The sequence below is a fragment of the Spermophilus citellus genome (genome assembly GCF_964194105.1).
Source record: "Spermophilus citellus genome assembly, chromosome: 14".
NCBI classification, from domain to species: domain Eukaryota; kingdom Metazoa; phylum Chordata; class Mammalia; order Rodentia; family Sciuridae; genus Spermophilus; species Spermophilus citellus.
In genome coordinates, this window is record NC_138194.1 from 68,710,534 (window position 1) to 68,730,596 (window position 20,063).

The following is a 20,063-nucleotide window of genomic DNA, read 5'->3' on the forward strand; positions in this document are numbered from 1 at the left end:
GAGAAAAAGAAAAAAGTAAAAGCCAGACTATCCTGTTGCCACCAACACACACACATCATAGAATTAGCAAACTCTGTTACAGAGAAAAGAACTTGCCATTTCTTATTGCTCATATAACATAGATGAAATCAAGCTGGTTACCAATCCTGAAAACCTGGCTCTCCATGGTTAAAAAAGCAAGCAAACAATTTAAACCCTGATGGCCTTAACATCAAGTTTTACCAAACATTCAAAGAAGACATGATCCCAATCTTACACATTCTGATAACTGAAGTTCATCCTAGGCTAATGTTCAAAAAATCACATTCACCACAGAAGCACATTAAAGGAATAAATCAAATTATGTAACTGATGCCCCTCCCTAAAAAGCAGATAATAAAATTCAACATTTTCCAAAGTAAGACCTCTTGACACACTAGGAGCTGGAAAAGAACTGACTAAATTTGATAAAGAATACCTATAAAATATATGCAATTAATATCATAGTTAAAACAATGAAAGGTTCCCTTTGAAATTATTAAATCAACAATGACTCCTACAACAAATTACACCCTAGGAGTCCTAGACAGTGCTAATGGACCAGAAGAAATGATGCAATGACCTAAGAAACAAAACATCTTGAATCTCAGCCCGGCCACTTTACCAGTTATGCAAACTTCAGGCTAAGTACTCAATATCACTGTTTCTCAGTTACCTTGTCTATATGTAATATAGTGGGGGATAACATGTACTCCTTTCACAGGGTTGTTCTGAGGAGTAAGTTAATATTTTTAAAATGCTTAGAAAGCATTTGATACTTCAAGGTGCTGTAAAAGTGTGTGTTTTTTTTGAAGAGAGAATTTTTTAATATTTATTTTTTCAGTTTTCGGTGGATACAACATCTTTATTTTATTTTATGTGGTGCTGAGGATCGAACCCAGCACCGCACGCATGCCAGGCGAGCGCGTTACTGCTTGAGCCACATCCCCAGCCCTTGTAAAAGTGTTTTTTAAATAAATAAATTCACAGATGATGATGTATACACAGATATCCCAAAGAATCTGGAGAGAAAATTATTGGAATTAAAAGTGGTTATTTTAAGAGGTTTATGGAAATGTAAAGTGCCAAAACAGCCACGACACCCTACAAGAAAAATGGGGTGGCAGACTTACCTATTGGATATCAAATTCAAATTCCAAGATTGATGTCTCAGTGGTCCATTAACTTATCTGAAGATCTGTTTCTGAAATGCTCATTCACCAGGTGTATCTACACAGCCCTTCCTAACATCCTTTACATCTTTGTCCTATAAGCAGAGACCTTTCTTGTTTGCTCTATATAAAACAGCACCATTTCCACAAATCCCCAGTACCTCTATTGCCCCCTCCTTACATTTTTCATAGCAACCATCATCTGACATTATTTTAAGCTATGTGTACGTTTTATTATTTTTGTCTTTCTCCCAGCTATAAGCTCTTTGTAGCCAGAATGGATGTTTAGCACCATGATACATAATTTCAGCATCTGTTACTTGGTTGAATGACAAAATAGGTAGAAATCACAAAAATTCCAATTAGCATACCAAATACATATAGTGATTCAACTTGAACTAAATTTGCAAACTCACTATTCATCTATTCAACAGTTACTACTCAACCAATGTAACTCTCCTTAAGTTTAGAATACTATTTTTAACATTCAAAACCAATAAGTAAATACTAGATTTTAACATGATATATTGTACTTAAATGAGGGAAATATATGAAATAACAAATCGACCCAAAGGAACCATATAAAAACATAGTATTGAAACTCTTTTCAGAGACTGAAAGGAAAGGCAAAACAATCTATGGAGCATGAGTTATTCTGCTCATAGGAATTAAATCCTCTGATGGGTTTCAACATATACTTTATCCTTTAGTGATCCATGTCTATATTTAACCAGACTAATGCTATGGAAATTATTAACATATTTACAAAATTAACCCACTTACAGCAAAAATTAGTTGACAGGTTATGCAAATTTAACATAAAGATAATTCAGTGTTCTGAAGCTAAATATTTGTTAATTTACAGAGAATCCAGTTAAACTAGAAGTCTATATAATCAGCAGTAGGGTAGTATACTATTATAATTTTTGTATTTTTTTTCCCTCTGTCAGTATCATGTGATTTTTCCTCCAGGTCTTAAAAGAAAACAAGTGGGGAGGGTGAAATGAGTGCAGGCCCTCCAATGTGTTACCACTTTTGCTGTATTCTTTCAAAGTTCATTTAGCTTTCATCTTTAGCCTTTTACAGAAATGTCAAGGCAGTCATATTCAAACAGATTATTTTCATGAAGTATTAACTATGTGCCAGGAAAACAAAAACAATCTGTGCATTTTATAGAGGCTATAAGAACAGAAAGTACTTGGAAAAAAAAAAAGGAGTAGAAAGTACTTGATAAACTATTAGCTTGAATTTAAATGGTTCTAGTTTCATAATCTAATGGTTCTTTTAAAGTAGCCAAGATCTTTTTACTTGTTTAAGATGCATATTTGTAAAATGATTCTTTTCTACAACTCAATGACAGATCTACTTATCAAACTCAGTGAATTTATCTTAAGAAATGAAATTATGTTGACAAATCATCTTCCTTTGAGGGGAAATTCCAGGAATTGAAATGAAGAAAGGATAGTTTTTAATCATGGTTTTTTGAAAAGTCCAGCAAACTAAACTTTTGAGCTGAGAAAGCAGATTGTCTCAATGGCTTGCAATATTTATGAATATCACCATATAACAAATAATATTCCGTTATAAAAACACATGTACATACACTAAAAGGCAGTAACACATTAGTATTTACATTTATTTCACATATGCAGTTTACACACTCATTACTGAACAAAACTGGAATGCAAACAAATATACAAATACCATTAATAAGCATTATCAAATAAAATAACTGGCACTAACTAGTGTTATAAGCATATTAATGGACCTGGTGAGGAAAAGTGATGGAAGAAGACTGCAGCCCATGACATTTTTCTTTTTTATCAAAGAAAATGCTCAGTAGCACCATAATGGTAATACTTAAAAGAACACATAAGATGGAACTTTTTAACTGTTATCATTGAGGTTAACCTGCTTTATTTAAGTGAATTATACAAGAAGTTAATAGTACAGGCAGTATTCTGGCCAACTTCTGCTTATGTCAGCTAAACATCTTCCATAAACAAAAGGAAATAAAGCCAACCATACATGGACCTTTTGTACTTGGTACAAGCTCTGCACCTGTGCTTTGATGTCATCATTGCAAAAGATACATGTTTTAAAAAGTGAGGTTACCTAAAGTTATTCTCTAAAGCCTGAGTGTATCTTTGGTAGGCTAATACTTATTCAGTATTGTTATTAATCACATTCATTTTTCTCTATTTCCTGTATTTTTCTATATAATCCAAGGTGACTAAAGAGGACAGTATGGAAAACAACACAGCAAAATCCTCAAATAACTAGGCCCTTAAAACCCAGTCTATCCCAAAGGCACCAAGAATCAATGGGGTGCAAATTATCCCTTAGTAAAAGGGGACATTTTTGTGATACTTATAACCTAATGGGATTTAATTTTGCAGTCATATATATCTTATTGTTGTCAGTACATTTAATTACCTACCTTTACATTTTTCTTCTAAAATGGCATCAACAATATGAGATATACAGAGTACCAGGTATTTCTATTTCAAAGTTGTGCAAAAACTGCCACAATCTTGCTCAAAGTGTCTAAGTATCCAAATGGTTGCAAATGGGCTGCATTAAGCTTTATATATCCACATTGCATGTGAAGAAAAAAATGAAATTCAAGCCCAGTTATGAACAGAAATGTTACAAAGACTATCATATATCCAGAATAACCTGCCAAGTTATCCCTTAGTGGTTTCAATAAAATATCACTAACCACTGATCCCTAAGCCTCAAGTTTACTTCTTAAGAATGCTGTAGAACTGGAACTGCATTAGTATTTTATATTGATTATAAATTAAGCCAAATTTCTATCTAAATACACAGGTGTGTGCATCAAGCAATGTTTTGTGACAAGCACACAAAACACGCTTTGCTCTTAAGATTTACTATTCTTATAATAATGCACTTTTAAAGCCTTCATTTCATAGTTTGGTAATTAAGATTCACATGAAACACAATGCTTTGCTGAACAGAGAAAATGTTATCTGCATTATGATTATGAAACCTAGCTTTTGCTAGTAACTTGAAACTTAAAAGTAGTCACATATATATAGTTCAACTAGCTCCAAACAAGGTTGTTCAGTGGTAACAGTTTTGCAGCATTTATGGGCTAAATTTCAGTCTGAATTGCAACTTTTAATTCCATTGTCTGATGTGAGTGGTTGTTGTTTGTTTCTTTTAGTGCATCACCAAAATATAAATCAACATTAGGTTTTATTCCACTGTTACCATGTTCTTCAGCAGTCTGATTCAGTTGTGGAACTTCTGAACAGGAACCAGTTTTGGTAAGCAGAGAAATACTACACTGATGTGGAGAATTCTCCAAGCGGTCATTTTCTACCTCAGGAAGAATGTTAACAGTAGCAAATCGGGCATGATAATCACTGGAACCATGACTACAGGAAGTTTTCATGCTTTCTAGATCAGAACAACTAAATTCAGAAAAATGACTAGAGTGCGAATCTGCTACAGATGGCATACTGTCACTGAGGGATGGAGCCTCAAATTCACTTGAGTTCGTGCTCTGTTGTTCTAATAACTGTGCATCCATGTCCTCTCTGGTCTCGTTTATCTTCATGTTACCCTTTTTCCTCAATTTCCCACTTTTTGATTTTTTCCCTGCTGTTGCTTCTTTGGACCACTTGGTGGCACTGGATTTACCTTCAGGCAAGCCACTGGATGAACCACCAGCATGGCTTCGGGTGGCACTGCCATCGTCCACACTACTACTTCCACTGTTGTGCCTGAATTTGGATGGTTTTGATTCAATATCTACTTGCACTTCCATACTGTTGCCTTCTCTAAAACATAAAAGTACCAAATATTAAAAATATTTTTAGTTTCCTTTTTATATTTACTCAGATAGTAAAGGGGAAGGGTTTTGTATGAAAAATCCAAATACTATATATAAAAGCTATCAGAATATACTAATGCAAGACACATTCTACTAAAATAGAACTATTTGAGATAAGAGGTCTGTCTCTATAATGCTTCAATTTTTAAAAATAGTAGACATATTGTGCTGTTCTAGGCATTATGCTACTGTCCCCCATTTAAGAATAGCTTTCCTGAGATACAATTTACATATCACGAAATTCACCCACTTAGAATACACAATTCAGTGTTTTTGAGTATCTTAGGAATTGTATAACCATCATCACCATTGAACTTATCATCCCCAAAAGAAACCCTGTACCCATTAGCAGTCAGTTCCTATTCTTCTCTCCTTTCATCTCCTGGAAGCCACTAATCTACTTTCTATCTGTGTGGATTTGCCTTCTCTGGACATCTCACCATTTTCTTTCCCCAGAGAATATAATAATTCATCATCATTACTTCCTGACATTTTTGCCCAATGATAGGGATAAGTTGATTTTAAATACTTTTGAATTTATAACTAGTTTTTCCTTACTTGTCCAGTGGGATGTAGGAATTCAGAATGGATCCCGCCATTGCTTTGGTGCTGGCATTGTCACTAACTGTTCCCAAGCTGACTGTACCAGATTCTCCACTTAGACTGTACCGTTCTTTCTGTACATCTGCTTGTACTTCCAACCTTAAAGAGGAGGGTATGACATAAAAACCAAAACACTACTGTAAATATGTATCATTAAACAATTCAATTGAGAGCCTTAGTGAAAATATGTGATATGGTCCACGCATATAATTTCAGCTACACAGAAGGCTGAGGCAGGAGGATATCAAGTTCAAGGCCAGTCTGGGCAACTTGGTGAGATCCTGTCTTAAAATACAAAAAATAAAAAAGGTTGGGAAGTAGCTTAGTGCCCCTGGGTTCAATTGTTGGTCCAAAAATAACAACAACAAAAAAACCCCTTCATAATGAGATGTTATTTTAGACATCATTATCTTTTTAGTTTCCTCTTATTTGATTATTCAAATTCTACTGAACCAGCACACTAAACAGTACCAGATATCGAAATGGACTGTGAAAAATTGGCTGTATGCCAAGTAAGGTTTTAAGAAAAAAATAAAAAAAGGATATAACAGATTTTAACTTAAATATGCTCTATTACTTTCACTCAGAATGTGGCACTCCTGCAATGTTTCAACACAAACATTAGAATACATTATCAACCATTAATCATGACAGATCAGTGGGTCAAAAAATCCTATAATAAAGATAATTCTTACATATAACATCTGAAATCATTTATCTTTAAATCTACTTATTTTTACAGTGCTGGGGATTGAGCCCAGGGTTTTGCACATGCTAACCTTCGTGCCATCCCCAGCCTGCATCTGACTTTTAAAATAACAGATAATAATATACAACACAACTTGAGTTTTTGTTCAAATGCAAACCTCCTAAAAATAAGATAAATATGACTGATTTATCCTTTAATTCATATATTGTCATCTACATTAAAAGAAACAAGGCTAGGGCTGAGGTTGTGGCTCAGTGGCCAAGCGCTTGCCTTGTACATGTGAGGCACCGGGTTCAATCCTCAGCACCACATGAAAATAAACAAAGATATTGTGTCCATGTATAACTAAAAATATATTTAAAAAACCCAAGGCTAATAAAAAGAAATAAAGAATCCTGAATATGGCTATGGTGAGAAGTGACCATTATTAACACCTTAGGACCCAGGCAGACCATCTGGCCCCAGTTCATCATCCCTGGATATCCTGATTCAACCTGTTCCCCAAACCTCAGCCAAAATCATGTCCTAACACCCAGTTGTTGCTACTCCCAGAATAAAGGTCTAGGCTAAGCACAGCCTATTCTCTAGTGTACACTTAAGTAACTCCAGCATTACTTTATAATATAAAATCTGACCAGTGCATTGAAAAATAGGCAGAATGCTATTTCTTAGATTTAATTTTATACCCACATTATGGGTATACTGTGACAGAAAATTCAAATACAATAAAAATCCCTTTTCTGTGCGCAACTTTTATTTAACATCACTACTAGCATAATCACCATGCTCTGTGTTCAAATTTCTCCTCATATACTTGATATCTCATACTTAATAGAAGGCCAAAACAAGTCAAAACAGTTATTTCTTACCGGTTGAAACAGTTTACCATGGCACTTCCTGACAGACTCCCTGTTATACTAGCTCCAGCTAGTGCCATGGTGCTAGCTGTTTCACTCAGGTTGTCTCGAATGGCTCCTATTCGATCCATGTGGCTTCCACTTGCACTCAAACTGCCAGTCAGACCACCGACACTTCCCTCCCCTATGCTAGGATTGTGTCTTGCTTCTGCCACTGATGTTGTGTCTAAACGCAAATAATAAAATAAATAAGTATGATTATTAATTTCCCCCTTCTTGAATTTCTCCATGAAATTCAAATTCAAATTCTTTCAAATTATATGGAGTATAAAAAACACACAGGAATAGAAAATATGTCTGCAGTCAAGGACATGTAATTATGGGAAACATCTGAGAAAGTATAGCTGGCTCAGGGACTAGCCCTCAATTTTAAATGGTCACCAATTTCTCAAGAAATCCAAAAGATTCAGAAATTCTATAATGAACTGATTATTGACAAAATTAGCTGACTTTGGAGGAAAATGATCCAAAAGTTTTCATTAAGGTTGTCATCTGAAGAGTTTAAAGAATGGGCCAAAAGTTGATTTCTAGATATAGGTCACAGTTCTTATTATAAGCTATTATCAGATCTGATAACACTATATTCTAATCTCATAGTGCTTTCACATGTTTTTTATTGAAGGGTTCACTTATTCACAGGATTTAAGTTCTTATAACACATCTAACCATATGGTGATAAAAGTTATGTGAAAAAGAGGTAAAGGAAGTGAGAATGATTAAGAAGTGCATGTCTATATTTCTGGACACCATTTTATATAATGTGATCAGAGAAGACCTGTTTGATAAGGGAACACTCAGAGAGACTCAAAATAAGTGTAGTAACCCATGAAATTATCTATAGGAATTATAATCCAGGCAGAGGGAACTGAAAGTTTAAAAGCCCAGAAGCAGGACCATGTATGGCATCCTCAAAAGTCAAGGATAGATGGCTTAAAAAAGGACAGTGAAAAGAGATGAGTTCAGAGACAAAGTCAGGGCAGATCATTTGGGGCCTTTTATGGGCCAAGATAAGGGGCTCCTTGAACCAACAGAATTAGAAGTTAGTGGGGAAGTTTTGAGCACAACAAAGGAATGATAAAAGGTGTGACCATGGCTGCACTGTGGGATAGTGAGAGGAAGCTGAGAAGCTGACAATAGTTAAAAGAAAGGTTAATAGTTTGGACTAATGCAATAGCAGAGTAACAAGTGGTTAGATTATGGCTGAACAATGAAAGAAGCATCTTAATTTGCTGATAAATCAGATGTAGGGTAGGAAGGGGTTAACGGGAGTCATCATAAGTAAATGTTTTTGAACCAAGCAACAGGAAGAATAGAGAAGCTAATTCATGTGGTTAGTATGACAGAGGGAAGAATAGGTTTTCAAAGCAAAGAGTTTGGTTATAGACTAATGGAGCTTGAAATTCTTGTTTAATATCCAAGTGCAGAGTAAAGAGAAGAGTTAGATAAACAAGTTTGAAGTTTAGGGGAGAGTTCTAGCCTAGATATAAATTTACAGAGGCCAGTGTATGTATTTTTTAATAGATGACCTAGAGAGTGAGCGTAGATAAATAAGCTAAGTCTTAGAACTGGGCCCTAGGAAACTCAAACATTTAGAGATTAGGAGAGGAAAATGATGGATAAGAGGGGCTGGGCATTATTTTTCACCTATTTGCCTAATTATTTCCCTGTGACAAATTTATATAACAAAAATTGATGGAATATGAAACATGTGCTTTAAATTCATTAATTTATACTACTATTGATAGCCTACAAAGGCCTTTTTCTTCATCTCACCACTACTTTAATTTATATTTCTTTGAATAACACTGGGTTAAAGATATTTTTTGACATTCTGACATCTTTTAACTGCATTTCTCTTCATATCTTTTTCTTAATGATTTGTAATGTATTAGGCAAAACATACGATGAAAAATGTAAGATTTTTAAGGCACTATATATATTCCTGCTAGAAGTTAGGCATCCAGAACTATTCCACCCTCTTTCATCCATATACATTCCACAAATGGACTTCTGGATGAACCCTATTAAGCTTCATATAAGGATAAAGAAAATTCTGACTTGCCTGTTATCTTTGGCTCCCCCTACTTAAATCTATTAATAAGCCCATTTTCTTTGTTTAAAGGACTTACCTACAGCAGTGTTAGTTCCACCAACATTTATATCATTTTCGTCATCAAATTCAATCCTGACTCCTTTTCCATTGCCTGTTGAGACTCCACAACCTCCACTTCGGCAGAGAGAAATTGGAACAACGCCATAGACATAAGCTAACATAATGGGTACACCAATACCTAAAGAAGAATTATATTAGACATTAGAAATAAAAAACAATCACATAAATACGAAGTTTTAGAGAAAATCTTTTTGAGAGAAAAATCACAAGAAAAAAAAAATGCTAGGATTCTGAAGATTTGGGTGGAACACTTTTGTCAAACATGGATTTATCCAGCTCCTAAAGGATATAAGCAAATTCAAGGCTTTCAGATGACACAGAAGAGCCAGGTCTCTGAATTATATTTTGGGGAAGGGGCTACCAGTCACTAATACTTTATCAACTACCCAAAGGGTGGGCTCCTGAGTCTATTCAGTCTATTACTGAATGAGAGACTTTCTTTGGTTCAACTTAATTGTATTTAAAGGTGAATTTAAAAAGTACCCCTCAGATCTTCAACTACAATACTTTGTTTTAAAAACCCCTGTCATAAAACTCCACAAAATTTAGATAGATAGCATTTTAGCATTTTCTTACCTACAGTCACAGCAGCTACTACTGGAGATACGATTACAGATAATGTTACACCACCTGCTATGGCCAGATTCCGTTTGTGCTTTGAAACATCCTTGCCTTCATAACGATTGTGAATCTTGAATTTAAAATAAAAATGGGGTTGGGGGATTAAAAAGAAAAACACATTATATACATATATGTGTGTATGTGTGCGCACGCGCGCATTTGTGTGTATAGTATTTATATACTTATCTATATACACATGTATACATATAAACATATATGAATATGTGTGTATGCATGCATATGTGTATATGTATATATGTGTATATATGTACGTATATATGTATATATATATCCTAATTCAAAGTAAAGCTATATATTGTTCTTAAGCCATATGCTCACAAATAATTTACTCTGTTTTAATAATGTGCTGAAATAAGAAACCAGTGATTTGGTAGATTTTATGTTTATTTTAAAAACAGTCTTGAGTAAAAATAGCCTTTATAAAGTTTTATTCAAGAGTGGTATAATCATGTATTAAGGAAAGAAGAAATTAAGAATATTAACTTCCATCATAGTTATGAGTTGATTTAACTTAATAGGATATTTCTAATAAATTTAGTATTTTGAATGTTTCTTTCTAAATAAGATTCCCTAAATGGTAAAAATCAGCACCTAGGGGAGAATTTCTAGTTTTTTAAAAATGCTGACCTTAAAAAGTAGTTCCATTGTTAAATATCACTAAGTATTATGTTATTGTCAGATCCCCTTTTATAAAAGAAGAAAAGCATTAATAGATGACAAAACTATGCCTGGCTCAACTCCTCAACATGTAGGAGTTGAGCCAGGCATGGTGGTGCACGCCTGTAATCCAAGCAGCTTGGGAGACCGAGACAGGAGGATCTCAAGTTCAAAGCCAGCATCAGCAACAGCAAGTCCCTAAGCAACTCAGTGAGACCGTTTCTAAATAAAATACAAAATTGGGCTGAGGGTGTGGCTCACTGGTTGAGTGTTTCTAAATTCAATCCAAGTACCCGCCCCTCCCCCCCAAAGTAACCAGCAGACAGGAGTTGGATCTACTTAGCATCTTTATATAGTTATCAGAGTTAATAAATAAAACTTAATAATTACCATGAAGAGTGGCTTGTAAGGTATTATATAAACTTTGGGCAATAGTTCAGTATTTCTGTTCTCAGGGTTTGCAAGACCTAATGAAAATAAAGTACACTTCCCCCTCTGTTTCAATACACATTCAAAACAGCCTCAAATGTTCACAGGTGGTCTCTTAACAAAAAATACTTAGCCTATAAGCAATATTATAGATAAAGAGTAACAAAATAGCATATTATGTGGTTATCTGGAAGACTACAAAGCACAATGAATCTTGTGAGACAGATTTAACAGTGAGAAGGCTGGGAGAGAGGTGGGGAAAACATGTATGAGACCAGGATCATTTCTGCTTCTTAGCATCAATTCTGGGAAATGGGACTCTCACTATGTTCCTGGGGAATGGACCTTGGTATCTCTCTACAGAGACCACACAGATGGCAGACCTTCCTAAGATCCTTTTAATCATCCTTCAGTATGGCAGCTAAATTTTTGTTCTTCCCTACTCTCATTCCTGGGAAACAGCACTGAAATAGGGCAAAGTCAAAGCTACAAATGGATAGAGTAGATTTGCAAAGGCAGAGTGCCAAGAAAAATGAGTCTTCCTGAAAATTCTACATCCTTAAGCAACAATGTTCAATTACAGTACTCATATCATCCCACTATTTCTGATTCAACTTCATTTTTTCTGGTTGCTGTTTTTTGCCGCTCTTTCTAGTTTTTATTATAAATGAAGGATAAGCTTTTGGGTACTTCATCAACCTAACAGGTTTTCCTGCACTGGTTTGGAACACTGCTAACATGCAAAACTAATTCATTAACTTGCAACCCTTTTGGTACATGTTTGAGAAAAGGAATCATATAATAGCACCTAAGACTTGAAGCATGCAGCAAATATTCTCCCCTCTATAAATTATTTGTAGGTATGTGCAGTGTTAGCAGTCTCTGTTTCTCTTCTTCTAAATATGTAAAAAAAATGGTTTTGTTTAAAAAAAATCTTACTTTGAATACCACACGAAAAATTATTATACTCAGGGCCTATACTGGAGAAGTTTTAAAGCTTCGGTTTATTTACTTGAGCCCTTCTGGGATAAATATCTTGTTTATAAACATTTGTTATCAGTTCCAAAACTAAATTTGTGTGTGTGTGTGTGTGTGTGTGTGTGTGTGTGTTGTATGTGTGGTGCTGGGCATCTAACCCAGGTCCATCTGCATGCTAGGCAAAGCACTCTATCACTGAACATATATATACCCTCAGCCCCCCAAACTAACTTAAAAAAAATTAGCCTATTTTTTTTCCTGATTATAAAACACATGTTCAATGAAAAACATTGGGGGGTTATGTGGAATAGGATCAACCTTATACCGAGTTGGTCCCAGAAATCAGAAACAGAATGAAGGAAATAGTTTTTGACTCAAAACACAAGAATTCTCTAACAATTTATAGCCATTTGATAACAGAATGGGCGGCCTCATGAGCTGATGGTTTCCTCATCATTGAAGGGCCCAAATGGTTACAGTGACACTTCTCAGAGATGTTTACATAAAGAATCCATTTGGATTTAAATCCCAAGTCTATTTCTTTCTGTGTAGCTAACGATAAATTACATGAACTTTAAAAAACCTCAATATTCTATCATATAAATCAAGAGACTAAAATAAGGTTGTTACAGAGTTAGAATGAGTTAAAGTACATAAAACATCTTTCACACAGACTCAACAACTGTTAGTTTCCTTTTTAAAAATTACTATCCTTTTAAAGGAAATGTGTATACATACACAATGAATATTAGACATAAAAAATAACAAAATTTTGGCAGTTTGATGGTAAGTAGATGGAACTGGAGACTATTGTGCTAAGTTAAAAAAAAAAAAAACAGACCAAAAAGTCAGAGGGTAAATATTTTCTCTGATATGAGAAGCTAGTCCGAAATAAGCAGAGGGGTGAGGATTCCCATTAAAAAAAAAAAATCCCTGGACTAAATGAAGGGGGGGGGACTGAAGGGAAGGGAAGAAGGATAGGGGAAGAACAGTGGAATTAATATGACCTAACTTTCCTATGTACATACATGAATATACCATTAAGACTAAGACATTAAATTTTTAAAATCTCTAATAGCAGAAAGATAAAGTAAAGTGGAGGGAAGGGAGGAAAAGGGAAGTACCAGGGACTAAATTAGAGCAAATAATATTCCATGTTTTTATAATTATGTCAAAATGAATCCTAATGTTATGTATAACTAAAGAGAATCAATAAATAGAAAAAAATGGAAATTGCTATTCTTTGTTCTGCTTGGGAACAGGGTTAGGATTAGATAATTTCTACAGTTATTTTTCATTTCTGAGGTTCTATTAATTAAGACTGCAGCAGACTTCTTAGCATTTCATAAATGATCCCATTAACTCTTCAAAAAATAATTATTTGCTGAGTTAATGAGGTATAATTCAACAATCACAGGCCAGTAGTAGTAATTAATAAATGTGTTTAGACTTCTACCAGATTATTATAATCTACAGAAGAATGTATTTACTAATAGCAGTAATTCAAGAGGAGGAACTCTGAACTGAAGTACAAAGGAGCAAACAACTGGCTAATTATCCTATGCCTGAGGGCATTCATTATTTAGCTACTTTTATTAAAAAAAAATCTCAGACCTGATTTTACAAGGATACACTCATAAGAAAAATGTCAGATATGTACCCCTAAATACTTTATATTCAAAGTTAGTTTGAGGGCTGGGGCTATGGCCCAGTGGTAGCACACTTGCCTGGCACGTGTGAGGCACTGGGTTCGATTCTCAACACCACATATAAATAAATAAAGGTCAATCAACAACTAAAAATTTTTTTAAAACCCCCAAGGTTAGCTTGACAATGCAAATGTACTAAAACTTTCAGAATCTGAGAAAGACTGCTTTTTATGCATGTTATTATCTTAACACTGAAAGTGTATTATCTTTTGAAAAAAAGGTAACTGTTTTACAATGAAGAAAATAAAAATAACTTTTTATCCGAAAACAAAGCAAAAACATTTTGCCAATACTACAGATCCATCTAAAGATTTAGAATAAACTAATACACCGAGAAGGAAGTATGCATTTACCTTACGGCCCACATATACAGGAATGCCAATAATCATTGCTGGGATAGCAATGCCAGCTATTAAAGCAATTCCTACAGGAGCACCAACAAGGGTTCCCAGCTGCCACAAGATTTTCTTCTTTCGACTCCAGGGTTTTTTCCCCCAAAAAGTACATCCTGATGGACTAGTGGGAAAAATTGTAATGTAAATAACTACTGCAAAATATCACAGCAAATTACTATTAACACATTAAAGCAATGACTATATTAGGAAACTTCTCATATTTATTTTCCTCCTTTCTTTGAATTCTGATCTTTCATATAAAAGCCAAAAAAAAAAAAATTAAGGGAAGATTCACCATAAAATACATTAGCAGGATGTTGAAAAACAGATTTAAAATTTATTCATAGTCCTCTATAACCCTCAAAATTTAATTTTTGAAGACTAAATTAACACAAACAATTTATCCTATTTGAGGCATATAGTTATCTGATTATAGTTTGTGGCCTAAATGAGGAAATTTGTATATGAGAAAATTAGAAAGCAATATTTATGATCTAGTATAATGACAAACAAGGCATTAAATACTAACATTCTAGTTCAACAAAAAACAAAACAAAAAGAAATAAAACCTCCCTTTCCTATTTTGGACTAGTTATTAATTCCAAACAGCTAGTATAAATTGGGCATGGTGGCACATGCTCATAATCCCAGCATTCAGGGTACTGAGATGGGAGGATCACTTAAATTCAGGAATGCTTGACTAGCCTGGACAAAATATTGAGACTCCCACAGCATGTTTCAAAACAAACAAAAATATAAAACTCATAAATAACTAGCATAATATTTGATACCCTCTAAATTTATGTAACTAGAAGAAACCCACCCTTTTAAATATCTTATAAATCCCATGTTTAAAAATGTTTAGTATATTTTTAAAAAAATTTGTCTTATAAAATCATATTTACAAATAAATAGCTCCCTCTAAAAGCTTACCTTAGATAATGTAAATCAGAGATTTCTTTCATACACAACCAACAAAACTCACAACCACAGACAGCACATGTCATGTGATTACAGCTCCCATCATTCATCTTTATTATATAAGCAGCACAACGTGGACATGGCTTTATATCATCAGCTATTAGGAACACAGAGATACCTGTTAAGTATATAAAACTGGTCTAAAAATAATTTCTAGTACATTATCATTTGTAGGTCTACCAAAAAAAAATCTTAGTGTTTGTTAACTGATACCTTAATGCTATCTACAAAGCATCTTTCTTCCCTTTTGAGAAGGAACATATCTTTCATGAAAATTTCAAGTTGTAAACATTTTTCAAACATAGTAGTCAAACAATGAGAATAAAAAAAAAAGAAGAATCAAGGACAGCATTAGACAAGCTGCAAACTACATGAAGTTTGTCTTGTCTAGATACCATAGCTGTCTTCTGAATGGTACTTCTTGTTCTAAAACTTCTTTAAACATCTCCACTTAACTCAAATGTAGATAGTCTTATGCTATTCCTATAGTAAATAAATGCTAATAGGAAGTGACAACTATTAATAATAGGCACTATGTCCTAAGTACTGGGAATTCACTTCTAATAACATCAACTGCAAACACTATAAAAATGACAGCATCTTTAGAAAAGCAGGGTTTTCCCTTGTACCATGTACAAAAGATAGATAGACCACGCAAAGAATCAGTAACCAAAATAAAAGGGAAGAGATAAGAGATAAAGTTATGGTTATAAACACTAAATACCCTGGGAAAATATCAGTACAAAAGCAACCATTGTTAATCATGCTCATGACTTTTTTGAGTTGTCTTTGTCCTTTTTATTCATTTACAAATGTTGGTATATGCTCCTACTATAGAAATATGATTATAACTGATAGTAGTACCAATTTAAAATCAAGTGGTATATAACTTCAGGAATCAAGGACAGAATAAGAGTAACCTTAAATGCTACAACTATTTTAACCTTTTGCAGCTATTTAAATAGCAACCTGTGATTATTTTACTTTTACTATTGGCCAATTACATTTTCTAGATAACATATATGCATATTAAATATATACATTAATATATATATATAAATGCACACATACATAACACCCAGTTTATTAAAGATATTTATTTATAGGGTTAACCACTAAATTTAAGTATTTGTTCCAATTTCTTATATTATAAATATTAAGCTATATTCTATTTTCCTTTCTACAAATTTCATGGTCAAATTTTACCTGTGCTTTATCAGAGAATTCAGGGTTCCTTAGTGTTTCTTCTAGGGCAAAATTGTTTTTTAACTTAAGAACTCGTCAATGTTCATAATTAGTATTTTAATGATTCAAGCAATTTTGAGCAAACTGATAACTCTATGTAGCCAGATCAAGACAAATGAAAATTACTAGAATATAAAAATTAAAAATATCCATAAGTTATAATCCAGAGAACATAAAGCCTACATTAAAAATTTATAAACACTGGGGCACAAAGGAAAAAAACTGGCTTTTATACCTCATTCAATATTTAGTATATCAAAGAAAAGAAAGGCTAATCCTATCTGTTTAAGTGGCATATTAATTGATAGGCTTTCTTATACCAGAGAATACTCAATAGTAGATATCTCAATTAAAAGTGGGAATAAAGAGACTCAAATTTTGGCTCTAATCCATGCAACCTTTGGAACAAACTGAAAGTTATCAAAGGTAACATTTCTTTTTCTTTTTTTTTTTATTGGTTGTTCAAAACATTACAAAGCTCTTGACATATCATATTTCATACATTAGATTCAAGTGGGTTAAGAACTCCCATTTTTACCCCGTATACAGGTAACATTTCTTTATTCTTATAGTTCCCAAACAACAAAAACCAGCCTTTTAATATGCTAAAGTTAGAGAATTGACATCATAAGTCATGTGTTTTTGGTATATCTGTTCTCACATTTTCATTTTCTATACATATTTATGAAAAGCTGTTTTGTTTCCTCAAACCAAAAAATTCAAACAAGAATTTACTGTTCACATTATATACTGGTATGTTTCTTTCAAAATGGTCTCATAATGCAAAAATCCTAAATGAAATTGTATTACTGATTAGATGGGTCAACTGAGTCTCCATTCCACAAGCATTAAGCCACAGTTGAATGATATTAGGAGAAAAAAAGTTTCCCATACCTTTTAAAAGTGTTTGGTAAGACTTCCATCTTTTTTGACTATTATATTTATTTTTACTATTAAAATATAGGCCACTGTCCTATTAAGAAAAAACATTACAAAACACTATGTTCTCAAATGTTTTCAGAGGTTATGTCTTAGAATGGTAGTAGTATGGAATAGAGGTGGGGGTGGAAGTTATATTTTTATAAAGAGGAAAATAAATAGCAAAAATTTAAAAAAAATAAGTAGTTCATTGAAAATACAACTCCAAGCATATGAACCTCCAATAGCTATAAGGAAAAGTCTCACAGACTTTTCATAATAGACTTCATCTGTCACAGTTTAAAGACAAATATAAACATTATAAATTATTTAATGAACCTTGTGATTAAGCACATATTTATTTTCAGTGATTGATTAGAAATAACTAACCAATAAATTATTATACCAATCATACAAAGTTTTCACTGTATCATGATGGCAGGAAACAAAGAATACCATGATATCTGGGGTAAAAGTAATTTTAAAAAACTAGTTTATATAGTAACTCCATTTCCTTTTTCTCTTTCCACAGGTCTATGAGAAGCTAACTTGGGCTTTTTTTTTAAAAAAATAGATTAAATCAAAAGAAATGATCACACACACATTTGTTTTAAGAGCTTTAATTTTTAAGTAGTATATGTAAAAGTAGTATTTTTAAGTAGTATATGTAAAAATGCATGTACTTTAAATTTTCAGAACTATAATTTTAAACATGGAATAAGTTCCAAATGAAGTTTATTTTTTTAATAATCATATTGAGAGGTGATATTTATTCCAACAATGCTACTATTTGGCTCAAATCATTGGGAGGTTTTCTTTCAAAATTGTCTTCACAGTTACTTTATATACTTTACATATAAAAAAATTATTCTTGTTATCATACAGTCACATCTTACTTTTGACAAGCCCTAAACCAGTATCTATGATTCAACTCTGTATGATACTGTTATCTTAGGGTTAGCTCTGAAGGAACTTTTGATTTTTCCCTGATACCATATTGTCAAATCAAACTGACATTAAATTAGCAAAATCTAAAAAGTTCATGCCAGTAAGCCATTCTGAGCTAGCACTGCTGAAATAAACATAAACTCTCTACTGGTTACTACTCTGAGGAAGACCAATACTTGTTCGCATAATTAATTCATAATGCTTTTTAAAAATATAACAAAAGTTATTGCCACGTTATCTTTTATGTAATGATGGCCCAGATATGCTCAAATCTTTAGCAGGTGACTATGGTTTCTGTTTCCCTATCTCATATACTCAGAGCCAGGGAATATTTCAACACTGTGAACATAAGCATTGTTATTATCTTTACTTTAAAAGATGAAATAAATAACTTGCTCAAGGTCAAAGAGAAAGTTGAGAATCTTGAGATCTGAATCCAGGCAGTCTGATTCTAGACTCCATTCACTCTTGTTCTACATGACTATGTCTTATGACCAAAAAACAAATAAATACCCACTCCTGCTTAGTTAGAGGAGAGGGAGATTATTTCCAAGTGAACAGGACAATGACATCTTCCTTTGGGGATAGTTTAGGTATATTCAGGCCCCAATTGCTTCTGGACCCAATTTGTAGATATCTATAAATTATAACTAGTACTTTTGAGTTGCACCCTAAATCTTTAGGAGAGGAAACAAGTCAGTAAGCAAACAAGAATGAAAATCCGTGCACATTAAATAAAGTATTAAATGTTTAATGTTCCATGTTAAAGTTTAAATGAGACCTTTTTTACCTAGTAGCACAAAGTACATGGCAATCTTCATATACAACTGGTAGGAATGTACATTGTTTTCTTAATTAATTCCTGTATTTTCCATGTTTTTCCTCTATTACAACTAATTAGAAAAATATTTTTCTAAAACGGATTGGAATTCCAATAAACAATGAAAATTTTGTCAACTGGAAATATTAAACTTTTTGAATATTTACTCCAAGAATATTAAGATGCTCAGGGGGTTTTTGTTGTTGTTGTTGTTTTAGTATCTGAAATAAATACATTGCTCATATGCAAATCCCTGGGTAGTTTTTAAATTCCTGGCCGAAGGGCTGGGGATGTGGCTCAAGCGGTAGCGCGCTTGCCTGGCATGCGTGCGGCCCGGGTTCGATCCTCAGCACCACATACCAACAAAGATGTTGTGTCCGCCGAGAAATAAAATAAACAAATAAATAAATTCTCTCTCTCTCTCTCTCTCTCTCTCTCTCTCTTCCCCCCTTTAAAAAAAAAAATTCCTGGCCAAAGACACCTTAAAATTCTTAATATCCTCTTTATACCTGGGACTGAATGAGACAGCTAACTTAACAATGCATTTCACCAAATATTAAATAGAACTGATTCCAAGAACAACATTTTAAATCTTTAATCTTGCGATATTTACATAATTAGAAATAATCTAAAGGTGATACATTCAAAGTTGTTATTTTATTGGAAATATAAAAATAATTATGAGTTTTGTTTTCTTTTTTAATAACAATCTTTTTGATCTCAGAGTCACTTTCTTCCACAGGAAAGAAGGAGTCCTTTTGGAACAGAAAACAAAACCTAAAACACTTTTAAAAAGTGAAGGGAGAACAAGTGTAACAGTAGCTATGATTACTTTTTATTAAAACGAGTAGGTATTCTGTATATGTCAAGTATCTTATTAGAAAAAA

The 20,063-nt window shown here is 33.3% G+C and overlaps 1 protein-coding gene across 5 annotated transcripts in view; it reads right to left on the reverse strand.

Annotated features, from left to right (window-relative positions):
- Positions 1 to 20,063, reverse strand: part of RNF19A (ring finger protein 19A, RBR E3 ubiquitin protein ligase) — a 45,651-nt gene that overhangs the window by 650 nt on the left and 24,938 nt on the right. For 3 of the 5 annotated variants that reach the window (XM_081266141.1, XM_081266143.1, XM_081266142.1), the window contains 7 exons: positions 15,198 to 15,363; positions 14,223 to 14,385; positions 10,031 to 10,145; positions 9,411 to 9,572; positions 7,234 to 7,447; positions 5,611 to 5,754; positions 5 to 4,999 (listed from right to left, as the gene is read on the reverse strand). In XM_081266141.1, the coding sequence (XP_081122267.1) occupies positions 4,309 to 4,999; positions 5,611 to 5,754; positions 7,234 to 7,447; positions 9,411 to 9,572; positions 10,031 to 10,145; positions 14,223 to 14,385; positions 15,198 to 15,363 (1,655 nt within the window). In that variant the 3' untranslated portion in view covers positions 5 to 4,308. Of the gene's footprint in view, positions 1 to 4; positions 5,000 to 5,610; positions 5,755 to 7,233; positions 7,448 to 9,410; positions 9,573 to 10,030; positions 10,146 to 14,222; positions 14,386 to 15,197; positions 15,364 to 20,063 lie in introns of those variants that run through there. The other 2 variants (XM_081266145.1, XM_081266144.1) reach the window with 2 other exon arrangements.